Source organism: Patagioenas fasciata, chromosome 10, assembly GCF_037038585.1.
Source record: "Patagioenas fasciata isolate bPatFas1 chromosome 10, bPatFas1.hap1, whole genome shotgun sequence".
In the NCBI taxonomy this organism is placed as follows: Eukaryota; Metazoa; Chordata; class Aves; order Columbiformes; family Columbidae; genus Patagioenas; species Patagioenas fasciata.
This window is the reverse complement of record NC_092529.1, coordinates 5,807,189-5,824,770: the sequence shown is the minus strand read 5'-3', so window position 1 is coordinate 5,824,770 and position 17,582 is coordinate 5,807,189. Positions and strand designations below refer to the sequence as shown.

The 17,582-nt window shown below is 41.2% G+C and overlaps 1 protein-coding gene across 2 annotated transcripts in view; it reads left to right on the top strand.

Annotated features, from left to right (window-relative positions):
- NUP210 (nucleoporin 210) overlaps positions 1-17,582 on the top strand; it is a 61,660-nt gene that overhangs the window by 10,188 nt on the left and 33,890 nt on the right. For both annotated transcript variants that reach the window (XM_065845861.2, XM_071812997.1), the window contains exons 4-13: positions 1,517-1,613; positions 4,159-4,309; positions 5,284-5,416; positions 6,180-6,338; positions 6,807-6,875; positions 7,194-7,300; positions 8,814-8,954; positions 10,206-10,343; positions 14,030-14,185; positions 17,059-17,257. In XM_065845861.2, the coding sequence (XP_065701933.1) occupies positions 1,517-1,613; positions 4,159-4,309; positions 5,284-5,416; positions 6,180-6,338; positions 6,807-6,875; positions 7,194-7,300; positions 8,814-8,954; positions 10,206-10,343; positions 14,030-14,185; positions 17,059-17,257 (1,350 nt within the window). The remainder of the gene's footprint in view (positions 1-1,516; positions 1,614-4,158; positions 4,310-5,283; positions 5,417-6,179; positions 6,339-6,806; positions 6,876-7,193; positions 7,301-8,813; positions 8,955-10,205; positions 10,344-14,029; positions 14,186-17,058; positions 17,258-17,582) is intronic.

Here is a 17,582-nt window from a genome sequence, read left to right as displayed (position 1 = left end):
TGAGACTCTTAATTTTGTGATTATAGAATCATAGAATTTTCCCAAGAATGTTGAAATATTTTCCCAGGAAGCTTAACTCCAGTAGTAAAGGTATTTTTTAAAATCAAACCTGAAATAATCAAAATAAAGGTGTCAGCTCTTAGCAATTGTACCTCCAGATCAGGAGTTAGAATGTAACGAGAAAGGTCCCAACATTTGTCCTGTTGAAATGTCCCATCAGGATTTAACTGACTTGAGCAAAGCTGCACACGGATGTGAACAAGTATGTTGGTTTTGATTTTCTTTTGAGCTGACACAGTTGAAATAATTTTGCAAAAGTCCATTTTATCTGAATCCAGTCCAGCATCTAACAGGGTGTTAAGAGGTGGTGTTGAAGACCAGCCACCTATTGCTTGGGTTTTATGTTTATCCACTGACTCTGTTATTTTCCACTGAAGCAAAACAAGAGTGTCATGCAGCTTTGCAAAGCTAAAGTATGCATCATTAGAGAAAGTTAGACTTGAATGCATGTTAAATAACTTGGTCTCGATCCATTGTAATTATATTGCCTTGTGTGTTTAGAGTTTTCTGTTTAAAATCCTATTTATTTGGGATTGGGAGCTATCTGCAGTAAGGTGCATAGAAAGGGGAGGAGAAAGCATAGGCTGTGCATTGTGTTCACTTGTCTTAAAATGGTTTTGTGGCTTACTGTCGTAAACCTCCTTTAAGCATAAGAATTTGATTTTAGTATAGACATAAGTGTCAAAGGGAGAAACACAAATGAAAGTATATTTTAAAATATAGTAAATACTGGGATTTCAATTCCATATTTATTTGTGCCAGTGGACACTGCAATTTAGAACAAAACTTATAAGTTTATGAGATATTTGATGTTAGCAGCTTATTACACTTAAAGGTAATCATAAATCTCGGGTTTTAGTCTGTTTATTTCTTTGTTTTTCTTCCTTTAAAACATTTAGAATTGTCCTTGTTCTAGCGGTTCACAGCTTCTAGAAAGCAGGTGCTCTGAGTTCCTGGAGTGGTTGTAGGTAAATCACAGCGGTGCTCAAAACCAGAACAACGTGTGTGGAAAGTGCAGTTCATCAGTGCTATGAACGCGCATTACCCAGGTGGAATCTTGGATCCACATGTTTCAAAATGAAAGATTGTTCGGCAGGTTTTTTTGATGTCCTGCTAATATCCAAGAACTAGTAAGGGTTTTGTGGTCAAAGAGGAAAGAAGGTAGTGGGTGCCAAGGAGGGGCTGACAAGTGGAGGGAGGTGGTGACACCTGCACCTATGCCATAGGCTTTGTGAAAAACATCAAGTGGTGTCTGGTGCACCAAAATGCAAACAGAAAATCTTAAATTTGCCAGTAAAGCAAGGTAGATTGTGATTTTTTTTGTTTAACTAAACACCAGTAGTGCTGCTTTTAGGGGTAAGATAGAGAACCTTCCTAGTGGAAAAAATCATCATTTTTGTTCCAGGAAGACTCTCTGTTTGTTACTTATTTTTGTTTTAATCGGTTTGATTTCTAGGAAACACTTTCAGCACGTTGGCAGGGCTCGTCTTTGACTGGACAATAGTAAAAGACACAGAGGCTGATGGCTTCTCGGATTCCCACAACGCCTTACGGTAAGTTCATTTAATTTGTGCTCAATAGTCTTATGTCCATTAAGTTTGTGTGTAACCATTTCCCCCCATCTAGGCAGTTTACTGAACTGATGCCTAGAATAATGCTTGTGGATCAGTTGTTTCAGGAGTTTTTTAAGTGCCTACTCAACAGCCTGGGCATTCTCATCCTTGTTTAATTTAACAACACATAGTGTTAATGAGCAGCCCAGCTGGCTCTAATGCAATAGCTAGAAATGAATAGATGGAATTGATCTTCTGAACCATCTTGTGCAAAGGAAGGTTTTATCAGTAACACTGTTATCTCAGCATTTCAGCAGATAGTTGTGGTTTGGTTGGTTGGTTTTGTGGTAGTTTTTGTTTGTTCTGGGTTTTTTTTAAGGACAAAGAGTCTTCTTCCATTTCAGAAAGGACATCTCTGAACTTGAAGAGTTCAGTGTTTCAGTCAACACTTAGTTCTGGTGTTGGAATAGCTTTCAAAGCTTCAGAGTAGCAACCTTTATGGTGGAAAGGACCAAGTGGCTGCTTGTCAGTGAGATACAGCTCACAAGGCCAGGTGAAATAATTCAATGAAGGTATTCAGTACATTGTCTTTCAGACAAAGCTGTGAATGGAAAGCAACGTGCTTGATAAATAAGCCATGGTGCTTGGTTCATCATCTCTGCTGAGTCAAAGAATAAGTTAATTTGCATTTAGAAGTGCTGTATTTTGTGTATCCAAAGATCCTGAAAGTGCTTTTCAACTGACAAGATAAGTGGTTTTCAGCATTTCTGTATAACTAAGTATTCCCTCCCTTTAATGCAGCTGAAGTTCTTGCCCAAACATCAGCAAGCTCACCTGTGGCAGGCTTAGGAATAGAATCCAGACTGTATGATTTTTTTCTACTTTTTTTCTTCCGATATTTGTCATCAGTCCATCTTTGGCCTGTGTTTTGGTGTATTGTATTTTATTATTTAAAAAAAGAATGTATTTGCATGTGCACCATGTAGCTTTACAGCGATGACGTCATTGTTCTGTTCTTTAGTGTCTTTAAACAGAAATTTGAGTTTCCATCCTTATTAAGCTAACTAGAATTGAAGGCTACACAGCAGTACGTTGTATGGGATATTTTTCATGTTTGATCTTTGCACTGACATCAACTGGTGTCAACACACCAGGACCATGTTCTCTAGCAGTATTGTGCTCGTATTCAGCATCAGGTATGCCATGGTGAATCCTTGGCATTGCTCAACATGAAGGTGGGTAGAAAAAATGCTTCCCTGCTATAGATATGTTTGACCAGACTGCAAACACATTGTTTTCCTCACAAAACAATTCACAGACACTTCTTGAGTGCAGCTTTAGTCAAAACTTCCCAGACTTATGATAAGCTTGAAAGATGAAATAGATTCAAAGTCATGCACCAGAGGCTTCACTTACTGCAGAAAAGAGGTTCCAAGTGTAGGTAGATTGTGGAACATAACGTAGGAAACTATATCTTCCTTTAAAGAACCTGGCTTGGGTCAGTGATTCTGTACCATATTATGATTCTAAGACTAATGTGGGGAAACCTGTTCTCTTGGAAAGCAGAATGGTTACCAGTTAACACGCATCCTCAAACGTATATTCCAAATTACAGGGGAGATGGGATGGGGGCAGCAAACAGAACTCTTGGTGTGAACTCTGGTTTTGCAGCCTTAGAGGAAAGCCTGTTGAGCCCATAATACACCTAAAGCTGCAGGTATGAGGTATGTGTGGCCCTTCCCCACAGCAGTCCATACGGAGCTTTTTGTTTCAGTATAAGTATTTGCTGGAGATGGGATTTTAAGCAAACTAATATTGACAAATGCTCTACTGTTAGCACAGCTATGATAATATAAAAATGTTCTTGTGGTGTTACAACTTCGCAAAATAAGCGGTGAGCTGTTAATATTCATAACTGTTCGCAATTTGGCTTTACAGATTTTCCAGTGAAAGCCAAACAGGTCCTGTGAGTGCAGAAACTGCCAACTTTTAAAACATGGTCCTCTTTCAAGTTCTCTCCTGCCGTTTACCTGCTTGTGGCAGATTCCTTTCCCCTCTGTTGTTACATCTCATTGAAATGTCTACAAGCAGAATACTTGTAGTAAATGTTAATTTTTTCTCATAGTCATTTATTAAACGTGTCCTGGCTTCTTCAAATAGGCTGAACTTGTGTTCTGGTTCGTTAAGCTGTTACTTTTGTAAACATAAGTTTTGGGTCTTTCACATGAGTCATTCCACAATAATCTAGAGAGCTTTGCAGTCTACACCTACTGTAAAAACTGGAGGGCTCATTACAGACAACATGTGCAGCCTTCTGATATCTCTTGAAAGCCCACAGACAAGCTTCAAACAGACTTTCCTCAGTCACAGAAATTAGCTGCAGATATCTCGAAGAATGAATAAAATTGAGATATCTGGTCCCAGGCAGACATCTTAAATTTGCTTAAAAATGGAAATAGCTGGGAGTAGACACTGGTGGTGTTTCTCTGTGGGTTTATGAAGATTGGTTAACAATTTTCTGTTCACTTTTCATTTCACCTTTCAGTATTCTCAAGTTCTCAGAATCCACTTATATTCCACCTTCCTATATATCAGAGATGGAAAAAGTTGCCAAGCAAGGAGATACCATTTTGGTGTCTGGAATGAAAACAGGGAATTCTAAATTAAAGGCAAGAATACAGGAAAGCGTCTATAAGGTAAGAAACTTGCTAATTTTATTTTTTTGTTTCATTTATCTAACAGACTAATGTTAGAGGAACAGTGTAAGTTTGCCGTGCTGTATTTTTCAATTGCGGATATCAGTGTGGAACCTCTGTCTGACTGGGTTGACTCTGTCACCGAAGATGACGGTGCTGAAAGGTCTGGAGCCGGATGCACTTTCCTGACCCAGGACGGGGTGTTGCCAGGGAGCATTTCCAAAGCCAACCCTCTGACAAAAAGGCCCTTTGGCAGAGGAATGCGCTTTAGGGAACTGCTGGAGAGAGTCCAGTGCAGGGCAACAAAGATGCTGAAGGGAGTGGAGCATCTCCCGTGTGAGGAAAGACTGAGGGAGCTGGGGCTCTGGAGCTTGGAAAAGAGGAGACTGAGGGGTGGCTCATTCATGGGGATCAATATGGAAAGGGGGAGTGTCAGGAGGATGGAGCCAGGCTCTTCTCGGTGACAACCAATGATAGGACAAGGGGCTGTGAGTTCAAACTGGAACACAGGAGGTTCCTCTTAAAGAGGAGAAGAAACTTGTTCCCGGTGAGGACGGCAGAGCTTGGACCAGGCTGCCCAGGGAGGTTGTGGAGTCTCCTTCTCTGCAGACATTCAAACCCACCTGGACACCTTGCTGTGTAACCTCATCTGGGTGTTCCTAGTTTCTAGATGTCAATAGTCACTGTGCATCTGTATCAAGTGTTTCTGCATTTTCCAGAAAACTAAAATGATGTCAGTACAGACTTGAGTTTCTTCTCTCTCAGCCTTGCACAGTGTGCACAGAGCAGATCTCTATACCATTCGTTATCCTTCGCATTTCTCTCTTATGTCAAAATTTGAGATGATAATAAAGAGCCAATTACAGCAAATAATATTTTTCACTTACAGATTATAAATTATTGCTGTATGGTCCGTTTCAAACAAATGAACTGCTTTGAATGTGGTTGCTTTTTTTTTCCCTCTCAATCAATAGCATGTACCTCCTGCAGAAGTCAGATTGCTTATTTTGGAAAACATCCTTTTAAATCCAGCATATGACATTTATCTTCTGGTAGGAACGTCAATTCAGTACAGAGTTCAGAAAATAAAACAAGGGAAGATTACAGGTTTGTCCAGTTCTCTCTCTCTCTTTTCTTTTTTTTACACTTTGTGTGACTTTTTAATTGCTGAGAAATATTTAATTGTGTTTAAACTGCTTTGTTAATATTTATACTGTTTTCCTAAACCACATGATGATACAGCTGTTCAGTTTTTTGCTCTCAAAAAATGATGTCTATAAAGGATACACTCTGGCAGATTTGTTAAGGACATGAAGGTAAGGGTAACTTGGAACAGAAGCTAGTGCTGTCATTTTAGACATAGGCATTTATTTCACCTTGACTAAGAAACTGTGCCTGATTTCTTAGTTAAATCAAGTTTAAATGAGCAGTTTTTCTAACCAAAAATGTTTCCTTGACAAGTGGATTTGCTGCACTTGTCCAAGTGTAGGTTACCAGGCTTTATGTCCATTCAAAGGTGCAGAAGTTTGTGACTGCAGGTATTGCTCCCAAGCAGCATGTGCTGCTCACCAGGGAGTAGCCCAGAATGGAGCAGCAGGAATTGCGAGTAACTCATAGAAAGTAATTTGACTGCTCAAAACTGGGAACGAATTGAACGTTAGGTCAAAAGAGCTGGATGATATTAGTTGGAAATGGCAGCTTTGAAGTTCATTTTGTATGTGTGTGATATAATCACCGAAATGCTGTTTCTACGAGATGTTGAAAATAATGTGTGCTCTAGGCAACAATAAAAATTAATCAGCAATAATCAGCAGCAGCCAAACACTGACACACTTCTATTGTTTCATGTGTTGTCTTGTTTTACGTACAGAATTAATGATGCCGTCTGATCAGTATGAACTGCAGCTCCAGAACCACGTTCCTGGTCCTGAGGGGGATCACTCTCAGCTGGTTGCCAAGCTGGAGCAGGCGACATCGCTTGTGACGGCATTGCAGCAGGGACAGACCAACCTTGTGCTTGGCCACAAGAGTATCCTTCCTCAGTGATGCTTTTCCACCCAGAGCTTCGTGGCGGGAGAAAAATTTCCACCCTTTGCAGCACAAAAAGTTAAAGTTCTCCACATTTGCACCAGTAGTCTTGAAAATGAGGAGCACCTGGCAGCACCATAGGGAGCAGCACTGCTGTGGATGCAGCCTCAACAGAGCTGCCCGGTGCCTTGAAATGTTCAGAGAAATTAGGTTGGCAAAAGATTGGTTAAATCCTGTCTGTTCCCCCAGACAGGATGGAAATGTGATGGGGCTTTATTTAATTTTTATATTTAGAGCATGATGTTCTCTAGTGGAATCTCTGTGAAATGCTCACTGTCTTTCAGGGTAACAGTTACTTTCAGTGTACAATTAGCTTTAAATATCCAAAGAGGCACAAGGAGCCCCAGGAACAAGCTGATCTTTACTTGACTTTTGTCAAAACTTTTCTGATCCTTTACTGAAACTTCAGGTATCCGCATGCAGGGGGTTTCCAGGCTACCGAACAGCACGATCTATGTTGTGAATCCTGGGTATTTAGGTTGGTACTGGCTGCAGTTTTCCTGATGGCTTAATATAAGTTCTTGCCTTGTTTTTGTGTTGGTGTGTTCCTGTGTGTGTATATACACGCTTCCATTTCTCATAATATTTTTCATAGAGCAGTAAATTTATTCATAAAAGTAGCTCAATGTGAAATAAGTTTAGTAGTAAGTAGTATTTATTTTCTTTCCTCTCTGTATTTGGCAGCTTAAAGCAATGAAGGGGCATCTTCAGAGTGTGAGCACCCGAAACAAAATGCTTATATCTGTTATGTAAAGAAACCATTGATTTGTGCTGTTCAATATTTCCTGTTTTGTAGGATTCACAATTCATCCAGGTGACAGATGGGTCCTAGAAACAGGCAGACTTTATGAAATTACAATTGAAGTATATGATAAATCGAACAATAAGGTGTATTTATCTGATGTAAGTAAATGTTGATACACTTCTGAGTGTCTATCTCCTAAATCCTGGCTTGCTTTGAAATTATTTGAGCAGTTTCTTATTTACACAGATTTACAACATTTTGAAGCGTGTTGGTTTTTGCCTTTTCCTTTTTTCCCTTTGTTTTATTGTTGTTCTTTGTGTATGTGGGATTTTTTGGTTGGTTTGGTTTTGTTTTTAAATAAAGCACTCCGGGCAATTCATGTGAAAGTGCTCATTGGAGTCTGTGCTGTAGAAGAAACTGGAAGAAGTTTCATGAAGCTGGTGAGGGGCTGGAGCACAAGTGTGATGGGAGCAGCTGAGGGACCTGGGGGGTTCAGCTGGAGAACAGGAGCTGAGGGGAGACCTTCTGATCTCTGAACTGCCTGAAAGGAGCTTGGAGCCAGGGGGGTCGGGCTCTGCTCCCCAGGAACAAGCACCAGGACCAGAGGAAACGGCCTCAAGTTGCGCCAGGGGAGGCTGAGGTTGGATCTGGGGAACAATTTCTTCCCCCAGGGGCTGTAGGGCATTGGAACAGGCTGCCCAGGGCAGTGGTGGAGTCACCATCCCTGGAGGGGTTTACAAGACATATAGATGAGGTTCTTAGGAACGTGGGTTAGTGCTGGAGTTAGGTTATGATTGGACTCTATGATCTTGATGGTCTTTTCCAACCAAAATTATCCTATAATTCTGTTCTGCAAGTTGGACAATGCAATTGAAACACCTAGCACTGGAAATTGCAAACCGGTGTAACTGGTGGAGAACAGTACTAGTGCAGTTCTGTCTCATCAGTCCCCCCAAATATCATACTGTCACATCTAGAGGTGATCTTTCCTATCACAGAACGTGCTGACAGGCAGGCTCAGAATGCTCTGGAGGGAGCTGCCTGCTTCCTATCAGCTGCTTGTTGGCAAAGCTTAGAGGATTAGCTGGCATGGAAATACTTCACTGTTTGTTTAGTAGTTAAATCAGATTAATTCCAGGTGCTAGGTACCAAATATACATTGTGCTTAAACAAACAAACAACAAAAAAACCCAGGAAATTTAAATAGTTCATTTGCAAGCAGAAGAAAATTATTATTGCTTTTCAGAATAACAAGTGTCTGTGAATGTTATTTTATTTGCACTTCTTTGCTTCCTGAGATGGAGATCTGAGTTTCAGCTAGGTCTCAAAAGGAATGTGTTATTGGGGCAGTGTATTTGCATGTGTTTCCCCTTCTGTGTTTAAGAATGACAAAATTAAGAAATTATTGTAAAATATTAATTATTTGGTAGTATAAGTAAAGACACTTTTCATGTTAAATTGCACATACCCTATAATTTTACAAAGTAAATATTTTCTGCAGAGTTAATGCTGTGTCTAAAAGATAATCTTGTTGAAAGACTGGAAGTTTCTTTGACCTATGTTATTAAACAATTGTTTTCTCATTGATTTATTGCTGATATACTTCTGACTGTCTGTAGAGTATTAATGTCAGTTACCTGTGGCAATATCTATTTAATGTCCTGACTTTAGAACATCAGAATTGATGCAAAGCTGTCCGAAGAATATTTTGAGGTGCTGAAGTCATCTTTGAATGGATCATATCACTACGTGAAAGCAATAAAGAAGGGTCAGACCATTATTGACGCTGCGCTGACGTCAGTAGTGGATCAGGTATGTTTTTATCACAACTCTTCTGCTTTACTGGTAGGCTTAAATATAATTTACCTGTGCAATAGTGACTTACTAGTGACATAGTAAAAGGAAACCTAAGAGTGACATGGGTCTAAGCCGTCTTTGTTTAAACAGATTAAGAACCGAATTCTAAAATCCTTACCTCAGGAAAATTGTCAATTAAGTCAACAGAGGATTGGCTTAAATAAAGTCTGTGGGATTTTGCTACCGAGTGCGTGGCAAACACCCGTTAAACTAGTGGTGCACAGCACTGACCTTTTTTTTCACGGCAGATGCTTGAGTGGGCACATATCGTATCCTTGTGCTGGTGCAAAGGTCCTGTCACATTCTCTGAGTAAACTTTACAATTTATTGTGGTAGGATCGTCAGTGTCATACCCTGGCCTTGTTCTGCATTCAGTTACATTTGGGAAGTTTTCTGTCATTTGGTAAGTGATGTTAAATGCTGGAATGAAAATCTGCCAAATGTATCAGCCTGCACATTTCTTCAAATTAATATTCATTAACTTTCTGCTAGTTGGGCAGGCTGCTGAATGTATGGCTAACTAGGGCACGTGGTGTGAAAGTGATGTGCTTTTGCTTGAAACTTGAAAAAATTCAACACTCCAACCCATTTGCTGTGGAATGGTTTCAGTGATCCCTTGAGTAGGACTTAGTAGATCCTTGTATATGCTAAGCCGTGCTCATTCTCTATGTCAGAGAGGTTCTCCTGAATGAAGTGAGAGTTGTTAAAGTTTTCCTTCAAGGCTCTAGTAAGAAGCAGCGTATTTTGCCAGAGGGTTGTGGCATTATGAGTACAGCAAAGTTGTAAAGGCCAGTGTTTTGGGGCGGGTTGAGGAATTGGGGATTTTAGGCTGAGTTTCATCTTTACCTGATGCAGAGTGGAATGTGCAAAGAGTAAATGCAGGTGTGGAGTTACCAAATCAGTTCTCCAGACAAGGTCTCAAAAACTAGAAGTAGCGGAAGAGAGTATTTATTTTTGCTGTTTACCTTTTGCATTAATATGGGCACCTGTATCTCCATTGCGATACTACTCATTTAATACAGTAGCACCCTTTGCTGTGATGAGCTGACTGTTTGCTCACAAGTAATGCTGTTCATAAGCGACCCTAAATAGTTGCTTTCCTTTCTCTGAAATGTTTTCAACAACTTGTCTATATATAAGCACTAAACAATAATTCTAGGAAGCACTATGATGTCATTTATAATCGTGCACTATTGCTTTTTGTAGGATGGAGGTGTTCATACATTACCAGTTCCGGTGCGAAACCAGCAGGATGTTGAAATCTATGTTCCCATAGTTCTTTCACCCAACATTTTGACATTTCCTTGGCAGCCAAAAGCAGGAGTCTACCAGTACACCATCCAGGTACGCCAGAGAAATACCTGTGCACAGGAAGTGTTGCTCAAACAGGCACAGTGAGGCCTGTAACCACTTGCTCTGGATGCTTCAGGCACAGTGATAACAAAGACTTTATTCGGAGAAATTTTGTTGAATGTTAGTTACAGGAATTAATGCGGAGTTTAATTCATGTGTGTGCATATACACACATAAAACCAACCCCAAACCACCACAAAAACATAAAAACCCCACTGACTTTTACCTCTTGTCTTTGATTCGCTTCCTCTGTCCCACACACATGCACCACCCACGTGGCTTTGGAATTGCAAAAAACATCCTAGGCACAAAACTTCATAGCAATAATTACAAGCTGCCATTTACTGTGGAGAGATGGAAATATGGGAGTATGAATTGGAGTGTGAAGCGACAGCAAAAAGGGCACGACAAGATCAGTGAGCAGCGCCCTGTCAGCCTTTGACATCAGTAGCCTTCACTCCCCACATCTCTTGCTTCTAGTAAAAAGTTACAGGGAGGGAAGGGCAGAGCCACAGTGTCATTTACTGAATGCCCTTCTAAAGGATGTTTTTTCTAACATTTCTTGTGTGTGTCTTTGCTCCCACGCTGCCGATCCTTCCATACACTTAATCAAACAAATGGTTTGTTTTCTGGTATCCAGAGTACAGTCTAACTGGAGAAAAGAACATTGTTCTTCTTCAGCCAGGATTCTCACCCCACCACAATGATACTCAGATCCTGTGCTCAGCTCTTTCATGCTCAGTTCCTACCTCTCCCTTGTAGCACAGAGTGCTGCTGAGTTTTGGGTCTGTCTTCAAGTAAACACATGATATCTGAAGTAAACAAATCAATCTCATAGGGGTAAAATTGTGTTCTCATGTAAATCTGAAAGCTGTTGAGTTTAGAGCTGCCATCTGTATTTTTAATTTCTGTGGGATTAGAGTTTGGTTTAATTCATGCTATACCCAACCACACCAACAGAGTGTGGTAAAAATTCCTGGTACAAATAGGCATTTTCAGTACTTCATCATAACTTCTGCTAGAGCCCAGTATGGGAAAGTAAATGTGTTTTTCTGTTTCCTGCCTCTTTTACAGTTCTGTTCTTGTTTCACTTTATCTTGCATATATCATAGAACATTCCTTGGTATTACTCCAATAATACGGATCAGTATTCTCACTTTACTGTGATTTATTTTTTCATTAAAAACATAAAATATTTCTTCTCCCAACACTTAAATCACCTTGTGTTTACTGAAACTGAGAACATTTTCCCAGTCTGCCTGTTCGCCAGCACCAGTGGCTGTTTACAGTAGCGCACAGCATGACTGTTGTTCCTGCCTGTACATCAGCGTTTGCCTCCTACTCGATGGTTTTTGAGCCAGGCTATTTGAAACTGGTGAATAAACTTTTTCTCAAAATGACTTGGAAGGGATTTTGGATCTAGCCAAGTTCTGTTTATAGCTAAAGTAACTCCTTCCAGATGGGATCAGAATGACTCTTCGGTTTTACTTTGTCAGCTGTCTATGTTTTTGTTGCTGGCGTTGTTCGTATTTTTGCTAACAAGATGGTTTCTATTGCAAGTAAAACAGAGAGGAAAAAAAAAACATATCTGCCCCCTCCCTTCCCCTCCCTTCCCCTCCCTTCCCCTCCCTTCCCCTCCCTTCCCCTCCCTTCCCCTCCCTTCCCCTCCCTTCCCCTCCCTTCCCCTCCCTTCCCCTCCCTTCCCCTCCCTTCCCCTCCCTTCCCCTCCCTTCCCCTCCCTTCCCCTCCCTTCCCCTCCCTTCCCCTCCCTTCCCCTCCCTTCCCCTCCCTTCGCCTCCCTTCGCCTCCCTTCCCCTCCCTTCGCCTCCCTTCGCCTCCCTTCCCCTCCCCTCCCTTCTCCTCCCCTCCCCTCACCTCCCTGTGATGTGTCTGGGTTGCATGGCAAGGAGATGTGATTCCATAAAATTATTAAGAATTGCGTATTTCTGTTTTATGCTCATTTCCTTGTTTTAATTGAAAGTATCTTTACAAAACATTCTGAAACTTTACATTTGTTAAACGCTTCTTGCCACATCCCATGCGTCTCCTTCTTCTGTCACAGTTACCTGTTTAGCCATTTGTCGTTGTCCGATGCTTTTTCTGTAATCAGGCTGTGCACATGCTCATGGGAAGGAAAAGGGGATATGACTGTCCTTTGGATTTTTCCACCACCCCCCTTTTAAAAGTTATTACCTAAGCTGCCACATAATTTAGATTTGTTTATTTTCCACACTGTCCTTCTAGATAAGATTTATCATCTTGTTCAATTTTAGTTTAATTATGAAATGGGTTAGAGCAAATGCTGAGAAAGTTAAAGAAATGAAAACAAGGCACATAAAGAAAAAAGTTGCTCTGATGTTCACCGGTGTTTTACTCTGATGGAATTTTGACGTTTATTTTGGAGTGTGAAAGTTGTTTGGGTTTTTTTTAAGCTTGCTTTAAAAGTGCATGATTCTCTTTATGCCTTTCTGCACATATTTGACTCAACAGACACTTCCTATGGCTCCCAATAATGATGTTTAAAGTCTATACAGTTACAGCGTTGTAATGATTGTTTCTTCAGTAACTAGTATTGCACATGTAGGAGGACAATACTTATGCTGGGAAAATGTTTTTGGCCTTTCACTTTATAAAATAAGTACTTGCAGCAGATATTACCCTGTCCTGGCTGCCAAGTGCTCATACAGTGGGTGCAATAATTTGTCTCTGTGGGCCAGGATATCACGTAACAAGTTATTACCGTTCTGTAGAATAGTTCCACTCACTTAATCTCTTGGAACTGTGAAATAACACTTCAAGAGCTGGCAGCTCTAGGAAAAGGGTGGGTTTTAATTTTTGGTTGGCTTGAAGTCTTTTATGGGGACTGGCGTGATAAAGCTGAGCTGCTGCATTTGGCAGTGAGTCTTCCCTTGAGAAGCCCAGGGGAGCGGAGCCTGCGCGTTGGGCAGAGCCTCGAGGTGCCTGGGCAGCTCCCACGTGTGCCCAGCGCTCCCTCCTCACCCAGCAGCCGCGGGAGCAGCTCGTTCCTTGAACGGCTGCAGGGATATGTGCTGATTTTCAGCATCAAAATACAGAAGCAATGCCGAGAAGAGAGTGACTTTTTTCTTTCCTTTTCTTCCCCTCTTGCCTCATTCCCTCCCACCTTCTTTTCTCTTCCCTTCCCATCCCTTAATAATTCCCACTGAAAGATGCTAGCAGGTACTGAGTGTCAGGTTAGCAGCTCTGAGACCCAGAATCAGCACTTTGGCCATCAACAACAGAGCAGCAGTGGGAGTGTTCAGAAGTACGATAATCCCACGTGCCGGGCCTCTGGTGTGCCAGTTTGTGAAATGTTCTGCTGGCTCTGAGCACTGTCAGTCACCCGGAGCTGTGAGCATCAGCCTTCTGCAGCTGGGAGAGAGAGATTTGGGTTAGCGGCACTGGTGAGCACATAGATATGTGCATGAAGAAGCTGACAATCCAATGAGTGAAGTGTGGTAATCTCGTCATCTCTCACTTGCCCTTGCTTGTTTGAAAGTTCTGAGGCATTATTTTATTTGTATTCCTTCAATTATAGCATTGTCATTGCTCAATGTGCCCCTGGTTTTCCTGCAAGATATGGAAAGGCTTGACAGCTAAGAAACATTAGAACCATATACTCCATAAAATATTTGAAAGGTTTTCTCTCTGGATTCTAGGCTCATGGTGGAAGTGGAAATTTCAGCTGGTCCTACTCCAACCAGGCAGTTGCTACAGTGACAGTCAAAGGAGTAATGACGACTGGAAGTGATATCGGTGTCAGTGTTATTCAGGCGATTGATGTTCAGAATCCATTGCATTATGGAGAAATGAAGGTAAAACTCTTCTTTTCCCAGGTCACTCTTATACGAATAACACTTCTAGAAACAGTGAAGAAACTGAGAATGCCATTGACATTCCCTTTCCAAAATGTTCCAAAGAGATTTCCTCACCTGCCCTGTGGCAGGTTTAGTGATCAGTTTTGGAGTTTGCGCTTCTGGAGATTCAAGCTCTGTCTGCTGCGTTTACTCCCATTTTTGCCCCTTTCTGGTTTCCTTGGGAAGTCTTTTCCCTTGTTGAAAATTTTGAGTGCCAGTAGGAAATAGCAATTTAGTGCTGGCCTAGCTACCTGAGCAGATGAGCCAAACTGAAAATGCATTCTGCAGGGTAAGAGATGGGTGTTTTCCCTTGCTGTAAAATGGTGACAGCTATCAAGATGTGCAAGGAAATTCCTGCCTGGAGAAGTGGCTGAAATGCTCTACAGTCAATCTTGATAATGAATATAGATACCAAAGCTGGCCAAGAAAAAATAATCTTTTAGGAAAATGAGGAATTTAGGAAAAAATGGGAATGACAATACATGTCCAAAGAGGGATTTTTGCGGTCTCTGTGCAGATCATACCTTGTTCTTGGGATTTGGTCAAGGTGATCAGTGTGTGATGTGGTGCGAAGAAAATACAGGAAAGTATATGTAACAGCTCCCCAGGAAAGAGAGTGCAAAGACGGATGAAGAAGCTGCTCTGGTTAACAATGTAAATCTGCAATCTGAAGTATTTTTGTCTAGAATGTAATTGATTTGGAAATATCTACTCGTGTCCTTTGAGCACAAATGATTTTCCTTAATTAAGTGCTTACTCTCTCTGTCAAACTGTTAAGAACTACCAGACCTGTTAACCTGATAGAGCAGGAACTAAAAGTATTACTGTGGTGCATATTTGCTGCTGTGAAGCAGTACGGCTCTGCTGCCTTCACAGATTTGGGCATTTTAATCTGTGCTTTAACACTGTGCCTTTTGCAAGGAGCTAAGCATAGGAATAGAAAGCTAAGAGAGGAGAGGAAATGTGCTCTTGACCTGAGAAAAGCTGAGAGATGGTGACTGATTGGGGATCCAGAGGCTGTTTGCCTGCATGGGCAGAAGCAGAATTGGTGTGTTGATGCTGAGGCTGGCAAGCAACCTCCATCTAGCGAAGGCTCCGTAAAAGTGATGCTCTTGGCTCTGAGGGAGCACAGACGTTGATTTAGGAAGCACGCCTTCCTTTACACGCCTGTAATTTAGCAACTGGTAGGGCACAACTGAGTGTATCAAATATACGTGCATTAGCTATACACGATACCTCGTAATGTTGAAGTATTCCCATGTGCAGCACTGCTGGCGTTGTTGTACTGCACTTCTGTTGCACTCAAGCCCCTTTTGACAAAGGTGTTAAAAAATGTGTTTGGTCAGGACTGCCAAGTCTGTCCCATAATGAAGACAGAGCTATGGAAGCAGAAATCTTTCCTCTCTTTTTCTCCTTCCTGCATCTACTAGTGCTGGGTTTTTTGAAGGGAAAATTAACTTGAGTTTTGTGCTCAGATCATTTATATCAATTCTACAAAATGGATTTGAGAGGTAGTAAGCTTCATGCTTAAAATAATAACACAAATAAATATTCATGCAGAATTTAGTTCTCAGACTTGCTCCGTAATGATTCTCTGGACAACCCAGGATGGTGGTTTTTAGCAGTGCAACAGTCACCAGCAGGAGATACAGGGATGAAGAATTGCAGTTGAAACTTCTTGTCCTCAAACATAAGTCAAAGCCTGAAGACAGAAAAAATCCATCTCTTGATGTGAGCTTTCAGTGTACTGCACAATCTGAATAGGTTATTTTTGAATGCCTTACTTCTCGTGTTAGGAATTGCATTCTACGTAGAATAACTCTTCAGAGTTTTGTTTACTGACCTCAGTGAGCAAGTTTTAGGAATAGTTAGCTGTGTTCCATGAGGATTACAATCTTAACTCTATACCATATGGCTCGATATTCTGTGCTGAAACCATTTGCAGATGGTTGGCAAATTAAGATATTGCAACTGAAAAGCTTTGACCATAGTGATTGTTACGAAAGATGTGGTCAGTCTGTGGTGGATTCTTGAACATTAATGGAAAAAGTAGCAAATTGGAATAACAAATAATACAGTAAGGCTTGCACATCAACACACCAGCTATAATAGCATGGAAGACCTATTTCTGCTGGTCTTAGTTCTGAAAGTAATCCTTTTGATTTCCAGAGTAGCTCTCACATAAATGTTACTTGTTGAAGCAGAAGACTGGTAAGTTAGGCAGTAGATGCTTGTGCACTTATTTTAGATTTCTGCCATCTTACTGTGGGGAAATGTTGAGACCTGGACACCTTTAAAAATGTTTTGTCAACAGAAATGCAAGAAAGAAAAAAAAAAAAAACATTAACCCGTAACTTTCACGTATGTGCTGCTGTGGGCGCTGGAGCCTGGGGAACCTTGCAAGCTGTGTCAGGTTTAGCTCAAGTATTTATACTGGGAAAGTCAAGGCTGGATCAAGATCTGTCCCAGTTGGTGACAGTACCTCCTGGAGATATTGTGCAACTTAGTCCATACTTGAAAATCTACAAAGGAGAAGAGAGAATTATAGATGTAAAACGATCCGCAAACTGATGTCAACTTGGCCTACTATGGGAAAAGAGCACTAAAACAGCAGCAAGCTTTGCCTGGCCCTTTCTGCAGCAGGTAAACACAAAACCAATGTTGAATCTGATAATTGTTTCCAGCCATCACAGAGAAATCAGCAGCTGAGAAAAGTACGTGAGAGAGCTCATTAAAAGAAGGAGAGCATACTGAAGTTGTTTTTCCTTCCTGATAGTGCTTCGTGGAGTTCTGTTCATACACCTGTCTCTTGTGTTTCTTTCCACCTTCAGGTGTACGTAACTGAACCTCGTGGGATGGAGTTCGCACCGTGTCAAGTTGAAGCACGTGTTGGCCACATTTTGGAGCTGCCCCTGAGGATTAACGGCCTGACAAATGTAGAAACGGGCGAGACGGTCCCGCTCAGCGACTGCTCGCACTTCGATCTACTTGTGGAAGTAGAAAACCGTGGTGTATTCAGTCCACTTCCAGGTGATTTGATGCCCTCCCTGTTTTGAAAGTTAATGTTACTAAGTCACACATCTCCTTTCAATCACTGTTCCGATTGCTGTGTACAATATTCCCAGAGAGGTGCTTCGCTTCAGAGGTGGGATCAGAGTAGTTTTGTTTTGAGGATGTATTTACTTTTTATGGAGAACTTCCCTCTGATATTTTTGCTATTTTGAGGGACTCTTGAAAGCATTTTGGCCATTATTTTATTGGATAATGTGTAGTTTCCTGTATGTCCTTCTGCCTATTTAGTATTTTTAACATGCTCATTTAACAAAACCAATGAGTTTTCTCATAAAAGGGCTCC